At 43.5% G+C, this 21,969-nt stretch overlaps 3 protein-coding genes across 4 annotated transcripts; 2 read left to right on the forward strand and 1 right to left on the reverse strand.

The window, feature by feature from the left end:
- The first annotated feature begins 4,328 nt into the window (after window positions 1-4,328).
- LOC106580970 (serine palmitoyltransferase small subunit B) lies at window positions 4,329-7,014 on the forward strand. The gene is made up of 2 exons (XM_014162573.2): window positions 4,329-4,440; window positions 5,697-7,014. Exon 2 carries the CDS (start codon window positions 5,698-5,700, stop codon window positions 5,944-5,946), a length of 249 nt encoding a protein of 82 aa, XP_014018048.1. The 5' UTR covers window positions 4,329-4,440; window position 5,697; the 3' UTR covers window positions 5,947-7,014.
- A 6,876-nt stretch (window positions 7,015-13,890) lies between these two features.
- On the forward strand, window positions 13,891-18,107 carry LOC106580960 (otolin-1-A-like). Its single transcript, XM_045703385.1, has 3 exons — window positions 13,891-13,940; window positions 15,962-16,326; window positions 16,970-18,107. The coding sequence occupies exons 1-3, from the start codon at window positions 13,891-13,893 to the stop codon at window positions 17,863-17,865; spliced, it is 1,311 nt and encodes a 436-aa protein (XP_045559341.1). The 3' UTR covers window positions 17,866-18,107.
- A 229-nt stretch (window positions 18,108-18,336) lies between these two features.
- LOC106580961 (high affinity immunoglobulin gamma Fc receptor I) lies at window positions 18,337-21,370 on the reverse strand. Of its 2 annotated transcripts, XM_014162559.2 has the most exons (6): window positions 21,199-21,370; window positions 21,023-21,058; window positions 20,125-20,415; window positions 19,605-19,871; window positions 19,152-19,427; window positions 18,337-18,816 (listed from the first exon to the last, which is right to left on the reverse strand). In XM_014162559.2, the coding sequence occupies exons 1-6, from the start codon at window positions 21,221-21,223 to the stop codon at window positions 18,722-18,724; spliced, it is 990 nt and encodes a 329-aa protein (XP_014018034.2). In that variant the 5' UTR covers window positions 21,224-21,370; the 3' UTR covers window positions 18,337-18,721. The 2 variants fall into 2 exon arrangements, with proteins under 2 accessions (XP_014018034.2, XP_014018033.2); XM_014162558.2 differs by having other exon boundaries at window positions 18,337-19,427.
- Between the last annotated feature and the right edge of the window lie 599 nt (window positions 21,371-21,969).

Here is a 21,969-nt window from a genome sequence, read left to right on the forward strand (position 1 = left end):
CAGCCTGTAGTGTGGTTTTCCACTTTAATTTTGAGTGTGACTCCAAATCCAGATAAATTGGATTTCCATTTATTATTTTTGTGTGATTTTGTTGTCAGCACATTCAACTATGTAAAGAAAAAAGTATTTAATAAGATTATTTCTTTCATTCAGATCAAGGATGTGTTGTTTAAGTGTTCCCTTTATTTTTTTGAGCAGTATATATATATGACCCCAAACTTTTGAACGGTAGTTTGGGGTCACCAGTCTCAACGTCAACAGTGAAGAGGCGACTCCGGGATGCTGGCTTTCTAGGCAGAGTTGCAAAGAAAAAGCCATATCTCAGACTGGCCAATAAAAAGAGAAGATTAAGATGGGCAAAAGAACACAGACACCGGACAGACGAAGTCGCCTCTTCATTGTTGACGTTGAGACTGGTGTTTTTCCGGGTACTATTTAATGAAGCTGCCAGTTGAGGACTTGTGAGGCGTCTGTTTCTCAAATTAGACAGACTAATGTACTTGTCCTCTTGCTCAGTTGTGCACCGGGGCCTCCCACTCCTCTTTCTATTCTGGTTAGAGCCAGTTTGCGCTGTTCTGTGAAGGGAGTAGTATACACCGTTGTATGAGATCTTCAGTTTCTTTTCAGTGTCTCACATGGATTAGCCTCAGAACAAGAATAGACTGACGAGCTTCAGAAGAAAGTTCTTTGTTTCTGACCATTTTGAGCCTGTAATCAAACCCACTAATGCTGACGTTCCAGATACTCAACTAGTCAAGTTTTATTGTTTCTTTAATTAACACAATATTTTTCAGCTGTGCTAACATAATTGCAAAATGGTTTTCTAATGATAATTAGCCTTTAAAAATGATAAACTTGGATTAGCTAAAACAACGTGCCATTGGAACAGAGGAGTGATGGTTGCTGATAATGGGCCGCTGTACGCCTTTGTAGATATTCCATAATTAATCTGCCGTTTCCAGCTACAAGAGTCACAACATTATCAATGTCTACACTGTATTTCTGATCAATTTGATATTTTAATGGATAAAAGATGTGCTTTTCTTTAAAAAACAAAGACATTTCTAAGTGACCCCAAACTTTTGAATGGTAGTGTATATTAGGAGAGAGAGAGAGGTGTGTTATGTGCCACTTCGCAGTCTAGTTTGAAGAGGGAGGAGGTAGGATCTTGTTTTTTGGCAACTTAAACAGGTTTTTAGGGGTAACCAGATCCTTGAGAAAGTAACTTTAGGTCTCTCTGAGGCAGAAGAGGACAATAAGGTAGAGCAGGGGGTTCTCTACCATCCCTCCCACTCTTTCCCCCTGACCCTTTTTTCTCACCCACCTCCTCTCCACTCACCTACAGTATACGCTCTCTCCATCAAAGCCTGTTCTTATCACCCACTCCTCATTTTATCACCTCCTTTTTCTGACTCCGTATGTCCACTTTTCACTCTTCTTCCAATAATACTATTGAAAAAGCAGTGGGCTACCTGACTGTTCAACTGTTTAGAGTCCCGAACAGTGACATGCTCCCTCGTGCGGTGAGTCTGGCTTCCAGACTTTCACCCGGTGCAGTCTGTATGCTTGGAGACTGACGGTTCAGTTGGCTGGACAGAGCGGCTTAGCTCTCTCTTTACACAACAATAATGTATGCAGCTGAGAAGTTGTAAAAACTAATTTTATTCCCGAAGACATAGACTATGAAAAGAGAGGATTCCGATGTGCTTAAAATATATCCTCTTTATTTGAATAATGAAGGCTATCGGCTAAATAGGCTATCCAATCACTCAACATTTTGGAGCAATCTCAGTTATTTTGCCAGTTCTGTAGCAATGCTGTGACTTCTTGCATCCCCTGTCTGCTGCAGAGTGCACATTGCCCTGTTTTGGGTGAATTATGTTTTGGGATAATTCAGTGCACAGTCCACTTGCAGGCAGTGGAGATTATGAATTTGATCTCCTGTGTGGCAAGCAGAACTGTCATGTTCAAAGCGAACATGGGGATGCCTGTAGAGAATTATAGAGGACTCGGTCCCATTATAGTGTGTGTGTGCGTACAGGCAGCGCTATTGAAGCCATTTCCATTTTGAAGTAGTCCATTTTCTTCTAATTCTAAGAGTTGGTAAACAAACTTAAAGGGTGCGTACTGCCACCTGGAGTGTGTTGTTTGAACAGGTATAAAGCCACGGTTGTTGATTTACTGCCACCTGCAGTTACAGTGAGGGGGAAAAAGTATTTGATCCCCTGCTGATTTTGTACGTTTGCCCACTGACAAAGAAATTACCAGTCTATAATTTTAATTGTAGGTTTATTTGAACAGTGAGAGACAGAATAACAACAAAAAAATCCAGACAAACGCATGTCAAAAATGTTATAAAATGATTTGCATTTTAATGAGGGAAATAAGTATTTGACCCCTCTGCAAAACATGACTTAGTACTTGGTGGCAAAACCCTAGTTGGCAATCACAGAAGTCAAACGTTTCTTGTAGTTGGCCACCAGGTTTGCACACATCTCAGGAGGGATTTTGTCCCACTCCTCTTTGCAGATCTTCTCCAAGTCATTAAGGTTTCGAGGCTGACGTTTGGCAACTCGAACCTTCAGCTCCCTCCACAGATTTTCTATGGGATTAAGGTCTGGAGACTGGCTAGGCCACTCCAGGACCTTAATGTGCTTCTTCTTGAACTACTCCTTTGTTGCCTTGGCCATGTGTTTTGGGTCATTGTCATGCTGGAATACCCATCCACGACCCATTTTCAATGCCCTGGCTGAGGGAAGGAGGTTCTCACCCAAGATTTGACGGTACATGGCCCCGTCCATCGTTCCTTTGATGAGGTGAAGTTGTCCTGTTCCCTTAGCAGAAAAACACCCCCAAAGCATAATGTTTCCACCTCCATGTTTGACGGTGGGGATGGTGTTCTTGGGGTCATAGGCAGCATTCCTCCTCCTCCAAACACGGCGAGATGAGTTGATGCCAAAGAGCTCCATTTTGGTCTCATCTGACCACAACACTTTCACCCAGTTGTCCTCTGAATCATTCAGATGTTCATTGGCAAACTTCAGACGGGCATGTATATGTGCTTTCTTGAGCAAGGGGACCTTGCGGGCGCTGCAGGATTTCAGTCCTTCACGGCGTAGTGTGTTACCAATTGTTTTCTTGGTGACTATGGTCCCAGCTGCCTTGAGATCATTGACAAGATCCTCCCGTGTAGTTCTGGGCTGATTCCTCACCGTTCTCATGATCATTGCAACTCCACGAGGTGAGATCTTGCATGGAGCCCCAGGCCGAGGGAGATTGACTGTTTTTTTTTTGTTACTTCCATTTGCGAATAATCGCACCAACTGTTGTCACCTTCTCACCAAGCTGCGTGGCGATGGTCTTGTAGCCCATTCCAGCCTTGTGTAGGTCTACAGTCTTGTCCCTGACATCCTTGGAGAGCTCTTTGGTCTTGGCCATGGTGGAGAGTTTGGAATCTGATTGATTGATTGCTTCTGTGGACAGGTGTCTTTTATACAGGTAACAAACTGAGATTAGGAGCACTCCCTTTAAGAGTGTGCTCCTAATCTCAGCTCATTATCTGTATAAAAGACACCTGGGAGCCAGAAATCTTTCTAATTGAGAGGGGGTCAAATACTTATTTCCCTCATTAAAATGCAAATCAATTTATGACATTTTTGACATGTGTTTTTCTGTATTTTTTTGTTGTTATTCTGTCTGTCACTGTTCAAATAAACCTACCATTAAAAATATAGACTGATCATTTCTTTGTCAGTGGGCAAATGTACAAAATCAGCAGGGGATCAAATACTTTTTTCCCCTCACTGTATGGAATGTTTGCTCACAAGCATAATTCATTATGCGATCCTTCCTTAACCCATAGGAAGTCCCACTCAGTTGACTACTTCAAAATGTCGAAAATCCTGGAAGGTGCTGCCCATGCTAAAACAGGCTTTTGGCCACTAGAGTCCTCTATCTTTCCCTATGAGAATGCCATACAAAGGTTGCGTGGACAAGTGCGTCATGCGTCTCCTATCCAATAATGCAGGACAGAGTTTTGATGACTATTCCACTGACTAAACGACTATGGATTAGCCCTATTTGTGAAGAATCCTGCTTTATGTAGATGTTTATTTAAAGATACACGTGCACCCAACACTCTGTCCACCCAACACTCTGTCCACCCAACACTCTGTCCACCCAACACTCTGTCCACCCAACGCACTGTCCACCCAACGCACTGTCCGTAAAAACCCAACTCCAGGTAAAGAAAGAGCAGTGGGTGTGGTGTAAAGACTATTACCTGCTACATGTAGGCTATATTGGTGAACAGGTAGTGCAGCTTTTTACACAAAGCAGCGTAGCTGTAGTGGGACACAGGCCATTCTCTCTGGCGTCCTGCAATAAACTTTAGCCAGTAGAACCGAGGGAGCGCGGTCAGCAGCACGTTGTCAGACAGAGGTGAGCTCACTTTTATATGATCCTTATTGTTGTTTTTTGTTGGCCTACAGTACAGATTGTTACATATTATTATTGTGTCGTATAGGCATGTAGGCTAGCATGTAGACTACATTCATGTGAGAAGGCCTATTCATTTGTTACATAATGTCTCTCTAGGGCATTAGATAGCCACAATTATTTATCAGAGAGGTGTAACAGGAAAGGACCTGGAAAACCAGCACACATGCTTGGATTATATTTTTGGTTTATTTATTGACATGCCACAGTGTATGTTTTTATCTATTTGGTCCATAACCGTTTATTAATGAGTAGACTATTACTCTGGTGAAGAAGTGTGCACTGGTGTCAGGTGAGTTTCTGACTCTGAGACAGAGGCTTTCCTATTGTGCCCCTAGCTACTTAATGTCAACGACCATGTGTGGAAGTAGAGTAAATGTCTGTTCCTTTCCACCATCTGTATGGTGGTGGACCCTTTTGACATCATTGACACTAAAAAGGAAGGTGCCAAGTGTGCTGTTTCAGTGGGACACTGTGTGTGTGTGTACTGTGCATGCGTGCAGATTTAATTTACCTTGTCTGGGGCTCTCAGGAGCTCATTTCTACAGGTCCTCTCCACCAAAGAGACCCCTGTGGCCCCCAGGGGCCATGGGCTATGATTGACCCTGGACCTTCTCATTAATAAACACAGACCCACAATTAATGTTTTTTCTAATACCATTTTGCATTGTTTCCTCCCTCAAGGATATGGTAGGTATGTAAGACATGGGTAATTACATAGTAGCAGGCGCACTGAAAGCTGAAGAAGACTAGGGTTTAAATGAGACTACTACAAAAACTTGAGGTTATATCACTGAACTAAGTTTTTCCCCCAACACACATGCATACACACACACACACGGTAAGCTCATTTTTCACCTACGAAGTGTTTTCCCTCTTGCAATTGGTCATGCCTCCTGGGAAAAGGAAGTGCAGGTGAGTCGACTAACTGTATATCTTTCCACATGATTGATGTTGTGTTGTCTGTCTTTTGTGTTTGTGTGTTTGTTTGTTTGTGTTCATGTCCATTATGTGTCCCCTGCTGCCATTATCACTGCCACCCTCCTCCTTTCTCTCTTCCTCCCTTTATTTATCTTTCTTTTTCTCTCTCTCCTATCTTCCTATCACTCCTCTCCTCCTTCCCTCTCTCTTTTATCTCGCTCTCTCTGTTCCTTTCTCTGCCCCTCCCTCTCCCATCCTCACCCTGACCACTGGAGCAGTATGAGGATGGACTTTAAATACCTGAAGGAGTACCTGGGCTGGCTGTACTACCAGTACCTGCTCATCACAGGTATATATGTGCTTGAGCCCTGGGAGAAGTCCATCTTCAACTCTGTCCTCTTCTCATCCATGGCCATGGTCATCTACGCCTCCTACGCCTTCGTGCCTGTCCATGTGCGTCTGGCACTCAAGTTCTTCTCCGGGATCTGCGGGGAACAGCCAGAGCGCACCATGGCACTCATAAACTAAGCAGTGGATGGATGGGATGGATGGCAGGAAGGAGATTGGGAATGAGAGGGGAGGACCACCTATCTAAGATCTTGACATTTGACCTTGACTCGATGGCCGTCTGACCCCTCAGTGCTCTCTCACCACCCTCTCACCATATAGTCACCCACTACTCCCACAATGCACAATACTCGGCTACCTACTCAGCAAAGGAAGGCTGAGTTTAGGATGTTTCTGTGAAATATTCTGGGAGAATACCTCCCTTTACCCCCCCTTACCCCTGGTATTATACTATACATCAATGTACACTACTTTCACACCTTTGCTGTGAAATGCCTTGTTTTTTCCAGAAATATGAAATGTGGTTTGTTCTTTTTTATTCTTCTCACTCATTCTTCTCACTCCGACTGTTGACGGCTGTCTGATATAGGGTGAGACATTACTGATCACAATACACTTACATGCACTTAAACCCACTGGACAATGCTAATGATGACCATTGACTGCACTCCAATTACTGAGTCATAAAGCAAATCTTTCCCTAGACTAGTCTCCTGCTATACAATGTAATCAGAGACATTGAGACCAGGCAAAGATTACAAGGTTGTGAAATTTTCTTCCTCCCAACCCTAAATATGTCTGATTTCTCAATGCATACATTGATCAAACTGAACAATCATATCCTTGTGTGCACAGCCCTATCCCCCATCCGCAGTGTTTTTACTGTTGCTATGCTTGGCAAGAGGAAATATTAGCTCTCTGGTTCAGGCTTTGCTTTGTCATTGACTTAAGGACTTTCTGATTTAGTCTGTATATGATTTGTAACTATATTTATATTGATATTTATATGCACTGGTAAAGCTTGGCTGGTTACAATGTCAATTACGAAAACAGTTTGTTTTCTCTTGTGGCTATGTACAGTGCATTCAGGAAGTATTCAGACCCCTAGACTTTTTCCACATTTTGTTACTTTACAGTCTTATTAAAAATACCCCATAATGACAAAGCAAAAACAGGTTAAGAAAAATCGTAGCAAATTTATTAAAAATAAAAAACAGAAATACCTGATTTACATAGGTATTCAGGCCCTTTGCTATGAGACTTGAAATTGAGCTCAGGTGCATCCTGTTTCCATTGATCATCCTTGAGATGTTTCTATAACTTGATTGGAGTCCACCTGTGGTAAATTCAATTGATTGGACATGATTTGGAAAGGCACACATCTGTGTATATAAGCTCTCGCTGTTGACAGTGCATGTCAGAGAAAAAACTAAGCCTTGAGGTTGAAGGAATTGTCCTTAGAGCTCCGAGACAGGATTGTGTCGAGGTACAGATCTGGGGAAGGGTACCAAAACATTTCTGAAGCATTGAAGATCCCCAAGAACATAGTGGCCTCCATCATTCTTAAATGGAAGAAGTTTGGAATCATCAAGACTCTTCCTAGAGCTGGCCGCCCAGCCAAATTGAGCAATCGGGGGAGAAGGGCCTTGGTCAGGGAGGTGACCAAGAATCTGATGGTCACTCTGAATGGAAGAAGTTTGGAACCAATCAGGCCTTTATGGTAAAGTGGCCAGACGGAAGCCACTCCTCAGTAAAAGGCACATGACAGCCCGCTTGGAATTTGCCAAGATTCTCTGGTCTGATGAAACCAATATTGAGCTCTTTGGCCTAAATGCCAAGCGGAGGAAACCTGGCACCATCCCTACGGTGAAACATGGTGGTGGCAGCATCATGCTGTGTGGATGTTTTTCAGCTGCAGAGACTGGGAGACTAGTTAGGATCAAGGGAAAGATGAACGGAGCAAAGTACAAAGAGATCCTTTATGAAAACCTGCTCCAGAGCACTCAGGAACTCAGACTGGGGCGAAGGTTCATTTTCCAACAGGACAACGACCCTAAGCACACAGCCAAGACAACAGAGGAGTGGCTTCAGGAAAAGTGTCTATGTCCTTGAGTGGCCCAGCTAGAGCCCAGACTTGAACCAGATCTAACATCTCTGGAGAGACCTGAAAACAGCTGTGTAGCGACACGCCCTATCCAACCTGACAGAGCTTGAGAGGATCTGCAAAAAATGGGAGAAACTCCCCATATACAGGTGTGCCAAGCTTGTATCGTCATACCCACGACTCGAGGCTGTGAAAAATGCCAAAGGTGCGTCAACAAAGTACTGAGTAAAAGGTCTGAATACTTATGTAAATGTGATATTTCCGTTTTTTATTTTTAAGAAATTTGCTAAAAAATCTAAAAAACAGTTTTCGCTTTGTCATTATGGAGTATTGTGTGTACATTTATGAGGAGGGGAAAAAACAATTGAATCCATTTAACAATAAGGCTGTAACGTAACAAAATGTGGAAAAAGTCAAGGGGTCTGAATACTTATCTAATGCACTGTACATTACTGAATATGTTTTCCTTCAAATGAAAGTGCTTTTATATCCTTTCAGTAAGCCTAATCATTAGTGGTCAAGACATTTCTGCTGGCTTGATCAGAGTTGCGTTAGGACAATGGATCACTGTGTGGCCTTAAACATTTACTGATATCTATAGTATATTTGTCTCTCATCACTGGAGTCTTCAGAAATAAAGCAATTTTACAAATGTGAAAGAATTCTGTTGGTATTTACATTTAACTGTATTTGCATTCAAGACCTAAACTAGAGGAACAGAGTAGTGTTGATTTCAGTGCAGCTGTTTTGAGTCAAGTGTATTGATTTGATCTTGCACACTATGTTTTGTGTGACTATATTTGTGTACAGTGTATTATATACTGCTCAAAAAAATAAAGGGAACACTTAAACAACACATCCTAGAACTGAATGAAAGAAATAATCTTATTAAATACTTTTTTCTTTACATAGTTGAATGTGTTGACAACAAAATCACACAAAAAGAATCAATGGAAATCCAATTTATCAACCCATGGAGGTCTGGATTTGGAGTCACACTCAAAATTAAAGTGGAAAACCACATTACAGGCTGATCCAACTTATGTGGGGTTCTAGTTTCTGTATTTATATCTTGGGGGGGATGATCTCCAATTAGAGGCAGCTGGTCATCGTTGTCTCTAATTGGGGATCATATTTAAGTTGTTGTTTTTCCCACTAGGTTTTGGTGGGAGATTATTTTGAGTAAGTGTATGTTGCACCTCTTCGTCACATTTTGTTTATTCGTTTATTTGTATGTCTTGCATAGTTTCACAGTTTAAATAAAATGTGGAATGATACACACGCTGCGCTTTGGTCCCAGTCTTCATACGACAAATGTGACAATTGGAGGATATTATAGGAGTTCATGTATTTATATAACATTTTCTGTAAGAATATACAGCACCATGTGTACATTCAGAGGGTGTCTGGTTTCTGTATTACAGTTCCACCAAGTATTCATCCCACTTACAAACTTGTGTGAGCTGTTTTCACTGCAAGTAAGCATATATCTAAGGTCATTTAGATTTTGTACACATTTATACCTAGTTATAACCAGTTATAAATATAGGCAAATACATAAGGTGCTTCATCTCAGCAGGTGATCTGTCTATCAGGACAAGATCACTACAACAGGTCCACCTTCACCCTCTAAGGAACCTGGATTCAAATAAAGACTCATTTAGATTTGCCCTAGAATAACTACTTTTTGGAGAATACACACCAGTACTTGCCTGAATACTCAGACTGAAATTAATTCCACTGCTCTATCGATCGCTACATGCACTGTCTAAATGTGCCATCCTAGAAGTCGTTTGTGTGACTTCAAAATTAGGGGAGTTGTACAAAACAAATCATCAGCGATTTGATCGTCGATAACAAATCTAACCAGTCAGAGTATCAAAGTTGATAACGTCAGCATGTAGGCTGGTTCTGGCCCAACCCATTGGTTTCTGGGACCAATCCAAACAGTCAGAATGTGTTCCCATTCTAGAAATTGTAGGGGGGAGTGCACAGGAACCCTCTCCTCTCCGCCCCTCCCTTCCCTTCCAGATTGGGTTATGCTTCATTAGTGACAGGAGATGAAATCAGAACTCCTTTATCTAATGATCAAATGTAAATAAAGAGAGCTATATGTCTTGACGCTGACTCTGTAAACACATCCACAATGGGCCCAATGCTAAGTAACACTGTTTACGTTTGAACCTCTCACCTTTCTTGGCTTGCTTTGTTGTTGCTTCTTACAGGACAATTCTTAGCATCTTACACACACACACACACACACACACACACACACACACACACACACACACACACACACACACACACACACACACACACACACACACACACACACACACACACACACACACACACACGCTTGTTTACTATCCATGTGGGGACCAAAGAATTGATTCCCATTAAAAATCTTATTTCCCGTAACCCTAAACCTAACCTTAACCCCCAACCCTAACCTTAAACCTAGCCCCTAAGCCTAAAATATACTTTTTCCTTGTGGGGACCGGCAAAATGTCCCCACTTGTCTGAATTGTCCTTGTTTTGCTATAGTAAAAGCACAAAAACACACACACACCGTGTGTGATCCGTCAGTATGATATTGATCAGGTTTTGAAGGCCTACATTAAGTAAAACACAACAACACAGTTGTTAGGGCACCTCTAGAGTCTGTATTTCAGTGTTTCCCAAACACGTGCACCCCTTGGGGTCCTGAGTTTGGGAAACCCCGCTGTAACTCCACCTATCCATTCACTCACTCATACAGTTTTCGTCAAGTGCAGGGTTGTGGCATTACTAATTTTGTCCCCATGGTAATGAGCAAAGCTTTTGTTTAGTGAGAACTGTGATTGACAAGCAGCAGAGGGAGACAATTTCATTCACTCACAGAGAGAAAGAAAGACACATCTAAACATGATACAGATTTACTATCAAAGCCATGTAAATGTTTAATGAGAGTTCGTTCATGGATAATTATTTTACTAGTGAATCTATCTGTTCTCTTGGTTCAGTTTCATCAGATTGGGTTTGTTCTGGTCCTCTCAGATAGACATACACAATCACAGACAGCAATTTTTAATAATTTTTTATTTTATATTACCTTTATTTAACTAGGCAAGTCAGTTAAGAACAAATTCTTATTTTCAATGACGGCCTAGGAACAGTGGGTTAACTGCCTTGTTCAGGGGCAGAACGACAGCCTAACACTAAACACGTGCCATTTGTACTGTTTGTTTTGAGGGTAGTGTGTTTGCTTTACCGGGTTGGGTGGAGAAATCATTGAAGTCAGTCATTAGACTGGTGTGCGTGCCGGTGTGTTTGTGGGAGAGAGGAAGAAAGGGTCCTTTTTGGTTGAACAGGTGTACATCTCCCTTCTACAATGCAAAGATGGAGGTGATCAAGGTGAGCACCTGTTTCTGTGGACAGTTGGACGCCCCTCACTGCTGTCCCCTCATCTCCAGAGACGAGGTGAGCTGGGTAATAGACTGGCCATGGAGTTATAGAATTCCATCACGCCCTGAGCAAACTCAACCTCACATGATCTCTACTGGATTCAAACTAAAGAGAAAATAAGGAGGCGTGGGAGAGTATGACCGATAGTCACCCCCAGAAGGGTTGGTTAGTAAGTTCATAGCCTATAGCCTTACATGACTACACCACACACAGATTAGGCATGTCACCATGTATATGGTTATGCATGTGGAGAGATGGTTAGGGTTAAAACTGCCTCCCCAGTTCCACGTCTTGTCTTTCTGTCATGTACCATCACATAATGAGATTGTCCTCTACCTATAGATAAGACAGCAGAGAAATGAATATGAATCATGGTGTTTCACACTGCAGACCTATCTATGTTATGATGAGTAAACATACAGGAGTAGCTCAGGACAGATAAGCTTTGGGTTCTGTTGTGTGTATCCAAGGCACAGGACTGGTGGGGAGGCCTCAGTGACTTATTTTATCAAACAACACTGCCACCTAGTGGCTATGGGATGTTAGGAACAGGGGGAGGGCAGGAGAGAGCAGGATTTGAACACACAGGAGCCCAGGGGAGTGGGGTCAGGCCAGGTTTCTAGGTCAGGGTTACCATCAGTAAGTGTGTGGCTTGACATCCCTGTGCTCCATTATGGATGATGGTAGAACTGATCGCTCAACCATAACCTATGGTCCCCCCCGTCAACCTATTCTCAAAGACATACTGCTAATGTGACATAAACATGCATCCTTTTACCATATATCACTGTTGTTTAGAAAAATCTCTGTCACTCTCTCTCTTTCCCACTCTTTTCAGCCCTCCTCTCATCTGCTCCATTTCTCATTCTCTCCTTTTCTCAATCAACAGTGACTACTGACCTTCAGACTGTCCGGACAAGGCCAACACCTGATGCTGCTAAATATGTATTTTTGCTGTCATACTGTAGATATTGAGGCAAGTCTGACTATAGCCTAATGTTTAGCAAATAGTTAAAACATGCTTGTAAGTAATTATTGCATCTCTATGTTAAAGTGGAATAGGTGTTAAAAATGTTTTGGGTGAACTAGACATTTATACTAACCATGTGCCTGTTTTGATGATAAAGAAATCAAACTTTTTTCAAAAACGTTTTTATTTTTTCCTTCATGTAATTAATGGATATTTGATAAGTTGTATAATGCTTATCTGAATTAACACTTCTGTATGCTATGTGCCTTGCATTCAAACCTGGCCCTAGATTGTTTTTACTTTTATAAAATATGAAGTTTTGGCATATTCTCTAGAAAATGTGTGTTGCTAAACATTGTTTTTCTGCTATTCTTTATTAGTTAGATGTAGGCCTAAAACAATGGATAGAACACCAAACCCTGTGTGTTGGAAAGAGAGAGAGTGAAAGTGAGGTGGTTTTTAAAAGATTTTCTAATGGTTCTCGATGACTTAAAGCCTGTCCTTTCTCCACGGGGTCATAGAGAAGTCCATTTGGAGCTCTACACCTGATCATAGTCTGGGTTACTCTACCTCTGTGGGACGGGGTCCGAGCCGGGGCTAGGGGACAGGTAGAGAACGTAGGTGGGGGGAAACAAGTGGGTGGTACCAGAGCACTTTTACCTTGCACTCACCTGACCATGACCCTTTTTCTCTCTCTTTCTCTTTCTCCCCTGTAACCCACTCCCAGACCCTGTTTTCCCCCACTACCCCCACCTCTTTTGGCCCTGGGCTCCTTACTCCCCACAATCCCCTACTCAGGGAGCACTCTCCTGGGGTCTCTCTCCACACATACACCCCTCTGTGTCTCTTGAGAGTCCGCGTGGGTCTCTGATACTCTTGCAATGCTTCAGCTTCCATCTTACAAGACAATTAGGCTCTGTGCTTGAGTGAAAAAAGCAAATACTTTTTTATGCTGCCTTCTTCAGTAACGCTCAATGGCAAACCAATAACCAAGATATTTTAAGAAAATAGGGTGTACCTGTTCTAGATTGAACTTTCTATTTCAATATTGAACAACTCAAGAAAAGTGTGTCAGATAATATGAAGGTATTGCTGGTCTCACTACATAAGAGGCATATATTTATTTGCCAAAACTTCAAGCACCAAAGTCATTAGTTGCTAATTCCAAGGTCTCCAGATTTTACTTGATAAGGCAGGCTGGGCTGTTGAACAAGAATCTGTCTATGGCCAGGTTCGTGTACCAGGGGATAATCTGAGAGGGAAATGAACTGGTGTTTTGGTAGAGGGCATTTTGTTCTCTGCATCAATCAGAAACTAAGACTGACATTTTGATAATGGTTTACTTCAACTGTCATCCTACTGACTAGGGCTAAAAGGAAATGTTCACCCAGGAGGCAAACAACTGTCTGATCTTTCACACATGCACACACACTCACACACCTTCCCGCCTGAACCCCTACATCCTCTATACTGACACTTAGAGATCATCTTTCCATGAAGAGGGTTAGTTAATGTACAGTACCCATGCAAGTCATCCTGCCTCTGTCCCTGCTCCACTGCTCCACTGCTCCTGCTTAACTCTTGACTGTATATGTTTTTCTCCATGGTGCTGTACTGTGGGAGCGCCTGGGGTCACGGCAGTGCCAGTGTTAGGTGAGTGGGCAGGTGAGCGGTGCTTGTGTTCCTGTGGTGGCGAGGCTGGTAAACTGACCAGTTCTGTTGTGTGGACTAAATGGAGGATGCTAATAAGAGTATGCTAATAAGAGTATGCCAATAAAAGTATGCTAATAAGAGTATGCTAATAAGAGTATGCTAATAAGAGTATGCTAATAAGAGTATGCAAAGAGGAGAGGAGAAAGATGGAGTAAGAAAAAATAAGAAACAGGTGATAATTGAACATATGCAAATGGAAGGTTAAGGCACAGTCTTATATATTCAAAGTATACATAAAGCTCTCCCTCACTACCCCTGGAACCCCCTCTCTCTCTCTATTCCTCTCCTTCCATCTCACCCTCAACAACTCCCCTCTCTATTTCCCTCTTTCATTTCCCCTCTTCCTGCAATTGTTTTTGGTGGTCATAGATCCCTCAGGGAGGTTGAGGTCTTTAACTACTGAACCCTGTCCTCTGGTGGTAGTAGTTTCATTTGTATCAGTCACGAGCTGTCCTGTTACCACTGTGAGAGTGAGTTTGCTATAATTGATGGATATAACCATTCTTCTAACAAGAGATAGTTGGTTCCAGTGACTGTGCAGCATGGCTGTGTGTTCACCTGTAGAGAGGGTTAGAGAGATAAGCTGTTTCCTTTGACGACAGCTCAGGTTTAGTAACTGTTGAGTGAGACAGTGAGATTAGTAGCGCTCTTTAGGCTAAAGCTTTTCGTGGACAATCACCAAGTAGATAGTAATGATACAGATCTTTGTTCTGCGGTAGTTATAGAGGATTTGGGCTAAGCAGAGTGGGGCACCCTAAACAGTATACCTGTAGCTACTGATTTGCAACTGTAACCTTATTACTTCTATACTCTTTTACACAAGCTCACAATGACTTGACCAATATGGCCAGGAGAAATGTACCTTCGTGTATTGGAGTTGCGCTGCACTCCCTCCACCTGTAGTAAGACGTGTATGAACCCCACTATGGGGCCACTGGAAGCCTCCCAGCTTGGCTCTAGTCCCCCAGTAAGAAGGGGACTAGAGGGGGTGACTGCGGGGCAGCAGGGTGGCTGCTGGAGGAATTTCTCCTATATCAGGTGACCCGTTGCCTCTCTCCTCTCGCCCGGCCCACACCGGGGTAGTGCTTCTCACGGACACTGTATCCAGTGTCACAAAAGCACATTTTACACAACAGGGATACAGAGAGTGCGCCGAGGTGCAGTGCAGTGGTTCTGCTTGGTCCAGCTCCAGGCTCTGCTAGATTAGCTTGTCGTTGGGTTTCAAACCTCCCCCTGGGCTCACAGCTCTACTCCTCATTGGTGGGGATGTCCATCATCAAAGCCTTATAGATATATCAAAGAGTTCCAGTGTTGCTGCTGCAGTCTCCATGGTACTGTTAGACAGGGAATCAATGATTAGACAGGCCCGTCATAATTAGGTAAGTGTCAAATTTGAATTTATTGCTTTATACTGAGCTCTGTTCAATAAGCGGTTTCTGTTTTGTTTGGCCTTTTTGTTTGACAACCCATTGTGAGGTGATGAGTTGAGTGCCTGTAAGTCTCATCTTTGTGATGAGGTCATGTCTGGCAGTGCTGTGACAGTGGAATATTGAGTGGTTCATATACAATAGAATGGTCTGCAACAGAGAGAGAAACAGAGAGATAAATGGATGGAAAAGAGAAGGTGTCAAACCCAGTCTTGATAGATGATAAGATGCTTTATATGTTTGTTTTTTAGGATTGTTGTTGTTATGAGGTCTCATAAATGTTCTCCTGAGTCGAAAGTACGTTGCTTTGAGCTACTGTAAATATTAATGCGGGATATACACCTAATATAATCAGTTCTGAAATAATGCATTTTTTTTAACCAAAAACCATGCAGTGACAGGGCAAGCTCACTATCTCCTGTGCCATAAAGCTCCAGACCTCTTGGCAGAGGCTGTAGTAAGTAATATGCTTACATACAGGGATGCTACATCAGTGTATGAGAAGTGACAGTTTCTCCATTTCTCCCTCCTTAGATTCTTATCAAACATCAGGATGCTCTCCTATCACTCTGCCCTCTTGGCAGTGGCAGTGATATCATTCACAGTGACCAGTGTATCAACGAAGACCACTCAGCGACCAAAGTACCAATATACCAAGAAGCCCATGCATTACCGCAAGCTGCCCCAGATTACCATGCAGCCCCTAACCACCATCATCCCTAACACAATGAAATCAGTGGAGAAATCAGATCCCATGGATTCCTACCCCCTGGTTACCACAGAGACCACAACCTACCCCAGTGATGCCTACCAGGATTACTATACTGAAACCACAGGGCCCCCTGTTGTTGGGCATGATAATTACATCCTGGATTATAACGAGTGCTACTTCAACTTTTGTGAGTGCTGTCCACCAGAGAAGGGCCCTCGAGGGCCAAAAGGGGACAGAGGACTACCAGGTATTGAAATCACTATAACAACATAGGGACATTTAACAATACCAGTATACTGTAGTGGTGACCCATGGATTTTGATATCTTGTTGAAACGATTTTCTCCCAGGTTCACCTGGAGAAGAGGGGGAGCAAGGACCCAGAGGCTTTCCTGGACTGGCTGGTTCAAATGGAACTACAGGGCCAAAAGGAGACAGAGGTGAACACAAAAGAGAAACGATACATTATTTATTCGAGATATGTACACTTTCCTGGCTGTGTGAGCAAACAGTAGATTTATTGATTATTCAAAGTTGTCTGTTATCTATCTCTCTTTCCCAGGAGTTAAAGGTGATCAAGGATACTGTGGAATGGCAGGAACTCCGGGTATCCCAGGGAAACAAGGAGAGAGCGGTAACCAGCCAATCCTTTTAAGTCATATAGGCACATATAGGCAAAAAAATCATGAAACAAGGCTACCTGTACCTGTTCTAGCCTCCATAAAGGATTATTAAATCAAACATGTAAAATCAATTAATATCTTCCTCATAAATTCTGTCTGGGCCTAGTTGCTGAGACGGCCCACTTACACTGTGCTCTACGCCCTGCAGGTGGATTTGGCTTTAAAGGTGAAAAAGGTGACAGAGGGCCTCCTGGGGTCAAAGGTGTCCGGGGGGAGAAGGGTGAAAGCCAAAATGGGACTAAGGGTGAGAGAGGGGAACCTGGAATGGAAGGCCCAACCGGACCCCCAGGGCTGGCTGGGGCACAAGACTTGAAGGGGGACAAGGGGGACAAAGGGGAGTGTGGGACATTTGGGGAGAGAGGACTGAAGGGCGATAGAGGGGACCCTGGGCCTCCAGTTATTCAGGACCAGGTGGGCCTTCCTGGGGTGAATGGCATGCAGGGCTCCCCTGGTGTGGCGGGCGACCAGGGGGATCCAGGACCCCCAGGGGCTCAAGGTGAGCCAGGGGTGCGAGGGCTGCCTGGACGCCAGGGAGGGAGGGGGATGTTTGGGCCAAAGGGTGACAGAGGCTCCCCCGGAATGAGAGGGGACAGGGGCCCTCGGGGGATCAGAGGGGCGAAGGGTAACAGGGTGATTCAGAAACACTCAGCCTTCAGTGTGGGCCTCTCCCCCAGTAAGTCCTTCCCTCCATCGGGCTACCCCGTCCGCTTTGACAAGGTCTTCTACAACGGAGAGAACCACTATAACTCCTCCTCCAACAGCTTCACCTGTGCCCACGGGGGGGTCTACATGTTCTCCTACCACATCACTGTGCGGAACAAGCCCCTGCGCGCCACCCTGGTAGTCAATGGGGTGAGGAAGGTTCGGACGCGGGACTCTCTGTATGGGCAGGACATCGACCAGGCATCCAGCCTGGTGCTGCTGCAGCTGGCGGCGGGGGACCAGGTATGGCTGGAGACACTGAGGGACTGGAATGGAGTCTACGCCAGCAGTGATGACGACAGCACTTTCTCTGGCTTCCTGCTCTACGCTGACAAGCCCTGACAAACGATCTGATATCTAATACAATCAACTCTACTGTACCTCCACAATACCTAAACAATCTCTACTGGAACTCCTCCATACTCCACCTCATACTACCCATACTTTACCCCACAGACCAGCCCCTCTGGGCTGCTGCTCTACACAGACAACGCATGACAATGGAGCCCACTATGCCACCACAGTACCAGGGACTGTAAAACACCTCTATATGATCTGAATTGCAGCATTCATCCCATATCTCTTTAAACTACTCCAGTGCTATAAGCCTTACTGGCATTATTTTTCATTCTACCAGATTGACAGTCTTGAAAAGATGTCCATATGTTGTTGAGTCTATAGAGGGAGTATGAAGTTTATTATTTGAGGAATACTATTCACAAAGTTTCCCAGGTTAGGTTAAATGAATCAGTATATTGTATCACTGTATTATGAGCTTTTGTACACTTTTGAAATAAAATCAATAAGTAAATGTTTGACTTTGACTGGATTTATTTGGATTGAGTTTACAATCGACAGTGCAAATACAATTCATTGTTTCATTCACAACTTAAAAGACAAATAACATTCTATTAATGAGTCATTTATGAATTAATTTAGATAAGGAATGTTATAAAACACAAGTACATTCTGGAGGCATATGAATGGGTAAACTGGGGATGCAACTAAGTTGGTTCAAAAGGGTCTAATTCTGAAAGTGATAATGTAGTGATAGTGATAGTGATAATGTACATTGATCTGGTATTGTTCAAAAGAAGTCCCTCCACACCATTGTCCCATCATCTGAACCAACAACATCACAGGACAGCGTGTTTGGAGAATCACTGGATGCATCGGAGAAGGTAGGGGGCTTAGAAGGCTAGATAGAGGTGGTGGTCTGGGGAGGTCCTTTCATAGGATCTGGATGAGATGGAGCTCTGGGCTGGAGAGAAACAACTGGTCCCTGATGTTTCCCTGTTAACACAGAGTCAGCATCAGGGCGTCAGTTGGGAATGTCAGGGTATGGCAGTCCCCGTACCCTAGCTCAAGACCAAAAATATAAAAGTAGGCTGCAAAAAAGTCGACTAAAATTCTTCCAATCCCAATTAAAATGCAATGGCTGTTTAGAATGTTGAATGGCTGGCTTTAGGACCATGCGGAGCGTTGCTCAGAGAGAAGCTGTCCCCCCCACCCTGCCATGCCCTAGGTTTAACTGAACTGATGCCACTGGTCAGCATTATGACGCATCCTAAAGGGGGACTGCCTCACTACTATTCTTTTCTGGTTTCTCATGTGCTCTGACTGTTCACCTGCCACTCGCCCATAAGCTAAGGGCTCGCTGAGCCTCTTCAGCCCCAGAGTAGGAACGCTGGCTTTGCACCAGTACTGGCCTGAGTCCCTCAGTACTGTGACTCTGTCCTGGGAAGAGGCAGGCCCCAGACTCAGCCCGTCCTGGTAGAAGTAGTAGTGGATGTGTGGAACCGGCTCACGGGCATTCAGTTGGACCTGACACACCAGGAGCATACGGTCTTCATGGATCAGACGGTCATTGGGCACAATCTCCAACACGGGCTCTGTCAGAACCTCTGCAGGGGAGAATATAGAGCATTAATACTGAAAAAAAATCCTCACATATCTACTGGTATTCAATGACCATATGATAGTGATGATAATGGAATGATGAGGGCAAATCAACTTTGAAATATGATTCCACACCCTGCACAAACTCAAAATTACAAACCACTCCAGTCACTCAACCTCACCTATGATGGACACTGGAGCAGCCTCTGAGATCACAGAGTTGGTTTCCCTCCGTCCATCCCAGGATGCTCTGCACCAATAGGATCCATGGTGTTGCAGGGTAAGGTTGGTGACACGCAGCTCTGGGCCAGGCTGTCTCTGAAGCTCCACCCCGTCTTTGTAGAGTATGACCTCTGTCAGTCTGGGGTTGTCACGGACACGACACGTCAGGGTCATTGCCTCTCCAACCAGCATGGGCAGGGGCGGGGCCTGCAGGATGGCCCACCCACCTGGGAAAGAGCAGTAAATTATTTTAGTTAAAGGGGTGGCGTAGTCCCTGTCTGGCCTGTTGACAGTTACCCTCTATGGTCAGGTGTGCTACAGGTGTAACTTAGCCTGGTTGTCAGTCTGTTTCTGCTTATTTTTCTATTGTTACACGTTTGGCGTGACTAACAAGAAAGGAGTTGGCTAATACAGACTGCTAACAGAAGGACAACCAAACTAGATGTCATCATGGCTCAATATTGATAGGGGTTCTCTTACCGTCCACCTCTATTTCTATAGGCAGGCTGTGGAGGGTGTGTTGGGTGCTTATCCATGTGGTTCTCAGGCCCTGGCAGTAGTACTTCCCACTCTGCTGTGGCCTGGCCTTCCAGAGGACAAAGTACTCAGACTCCTGGAGCTGCTCGCCCCCCCTGAACCACCGGTACCTCCACTCGGCTGACACATTCCCAGGAACACTGCACTTCAGATGCACGCTCTCCCCTGAGAAGATCCAGGGTACCCCCTTGACTAGCTCAGCCACGGCCATCTGCGGAGCACTGGTGGGGAGGACTGTGAAGAAATGTTGACAGGTAAGTCTTTCTACCATTTTGAGTAGACTACTACGGCTGCGTTTACACAGGCAGCCCAATTCTAATATATTTTTCCAATAATTGGTCTTTTGACCAATCACATAAGATCTTTTGACCAATCACATAAGATCTTTTCACATCAGATCTGTTTCAGAGCTGATCTGATTGCTCAAAAGACCAATTAGTGAAACAAATATCAGAATTGGGCTGCCTGTGTAAACTAGTCAGACTTGAGGACAAAATAAGCATTACTTCTGAGCATAAACAGCAACTTGGTCTTATTAACACGATCACCTAACATTACAAAAGGCAACTAATGTTCAGCAGTGTATAATTATTACGTACTCATGAAAATAGACAATTTACATACTGTATTTCATATGATGACATTACACAACACTGGTTTGAAGAGAAGGATTTGAAATCTCAGAGGCCTATAATGGCTGACTACACAGTTAGCTCAAATCTTTTGCCACGAATTGATATTGCTGACCAATCAGATCAGATCTTTGCCAATAATTGGTAAAAAGATCAGAATTGGTCTGCCTGTGTAAACGTAGCCAGAGAGAAATGTATTTACTAAATACCTTGTAGTTCAGCCAATTGAGGTAGTGTTGAAACAACTGAAACAATAAATAACCATTAATCATTAAAATAACCAACAATAAAATTGGTGATCATTCTGCCAATCAATCAGTCAGTGATCATCAATACACATAAATAATGATCTGTAATCTCTTTAAGTGGACTGAAAGGAACTCACCAAGGAGGCTCAGTAAGAGCTTCATGTTGAGTGTTCTGTTTGTGCTTCTGATGGGGATAACTAAAGTACAATCTTTATATATTGTCAGGGGAAATGAGACTAGTTTTCTCAGTTTCGATTGCAAAAAATACGATGTGAAAGAAACATTGTCTTCCCTTCATTGCATAAGGCTCTTCTTGACATCTTCAATAACTTTAGGGAAGTTCTTTTTTAGGAATGAGGGAATTACCAAAGCCCTGGGAGGCAACCTCATGTGTGCTGTTTTTTTTTTAACATCTAGCTACAGTAAGCACTTGTGAAATGTTCAAATAATGCTACAGCTTCAAAATACAAGATAACAAAGTATAAAAAATGGGCTCTGGCAGAAGGTGACCCTTGCATCAAAACAAGTTTGATTTCATAATGCATGATCAATAAGTTTGCCAGCCCAGCAAGTATATAATTGTGAAGCTGTGTCACAGTATGCAGATCAATATAAAGTATACACTGTGTACAAAACATTAGGAACACCTTCCTAATATTGAGTTGCATCCCTTTTGTCCTCAGAACAGCCTAAATTTGTCAGGGCATGGATTCTACAAGGTGTTGAAAGCGTTCCACAGGGATTCTGGCCTATGTTGACTTCCCACAGTTGCGTCAAGTTGGCTGGATGTCCTATGGATGTTGGACCATTCTTGATACATACGGGAAACTGGTCAGCGTGAAAAACCCAGTTCAAAGGCACTTAAATATTTAGTTTTGCCCATTCATGGCACGCATACACAATCCATG

This window comes from Salmo salar, chromosome ssa20 (assembly GCF_905237065.1).
Source record: "Salmo salar chromosome ssa20, Ssal_v3.1, whole genome shotgun sequence".
In the NCBI taxonomy this organism is placed as follows: Eukaryota; Metazoa; Chordata; class Actinopteri; order Salmoniformes; family Salmonidae; genus Salmo; species Salmo salar.

Bases quoted from the DNA above. Each gene is read 5' to 3' on its own strand.
- LOC106580970 (XM_014162573.2), top strand. From the start codon at position 5,698: ATGAGGATGGACTTTAAATACCTGAAGGAGTACCTGGGCTGGCTGTAC.
- LOC106580960 (XM_045703385.1), top strand. From the start codon at position 13,891: ATGGTGCTGTACTGTGGGAGCGCCTGGGGTCACGGCAGTGCCAGTGTT. The intron at 13,941-15,961 runs GTGAGTGGGCAG...CTCCCTCCTTAG, and splicing joins CACGGCAGTGCCAGTGTTAG to ATTCTTATCAAACATCAGGA. The intron at 16,327-16,969 runs GTGAGTGCTGTC...TACGCCCTGCAG, and splicing joins CGAGTGCTACTTCAACTTTT to GTGGATTTGGCTTTAAAGGT.
- LOC106580961 (XM_014162558.2), bottom strand. From the start codon at position 21,223: ATGAAGCTCTTACTGAGCCTCCTTG. The intron at 20,416-21,022 runs GTATTTAGTAAA...ATTTCTTCACAG, and splicing joins TCAATTGGCTGAACTACAAG to TCCTCCCCACCAGTGCTCCG. The intron at 19,872-20,124 runs GTAAGAGAACCC...GCTCTTTCCCAG, and splicing joins TATAGAAATAGAGGTGGACG to GTGGGTGGGCCATCCTGCAG.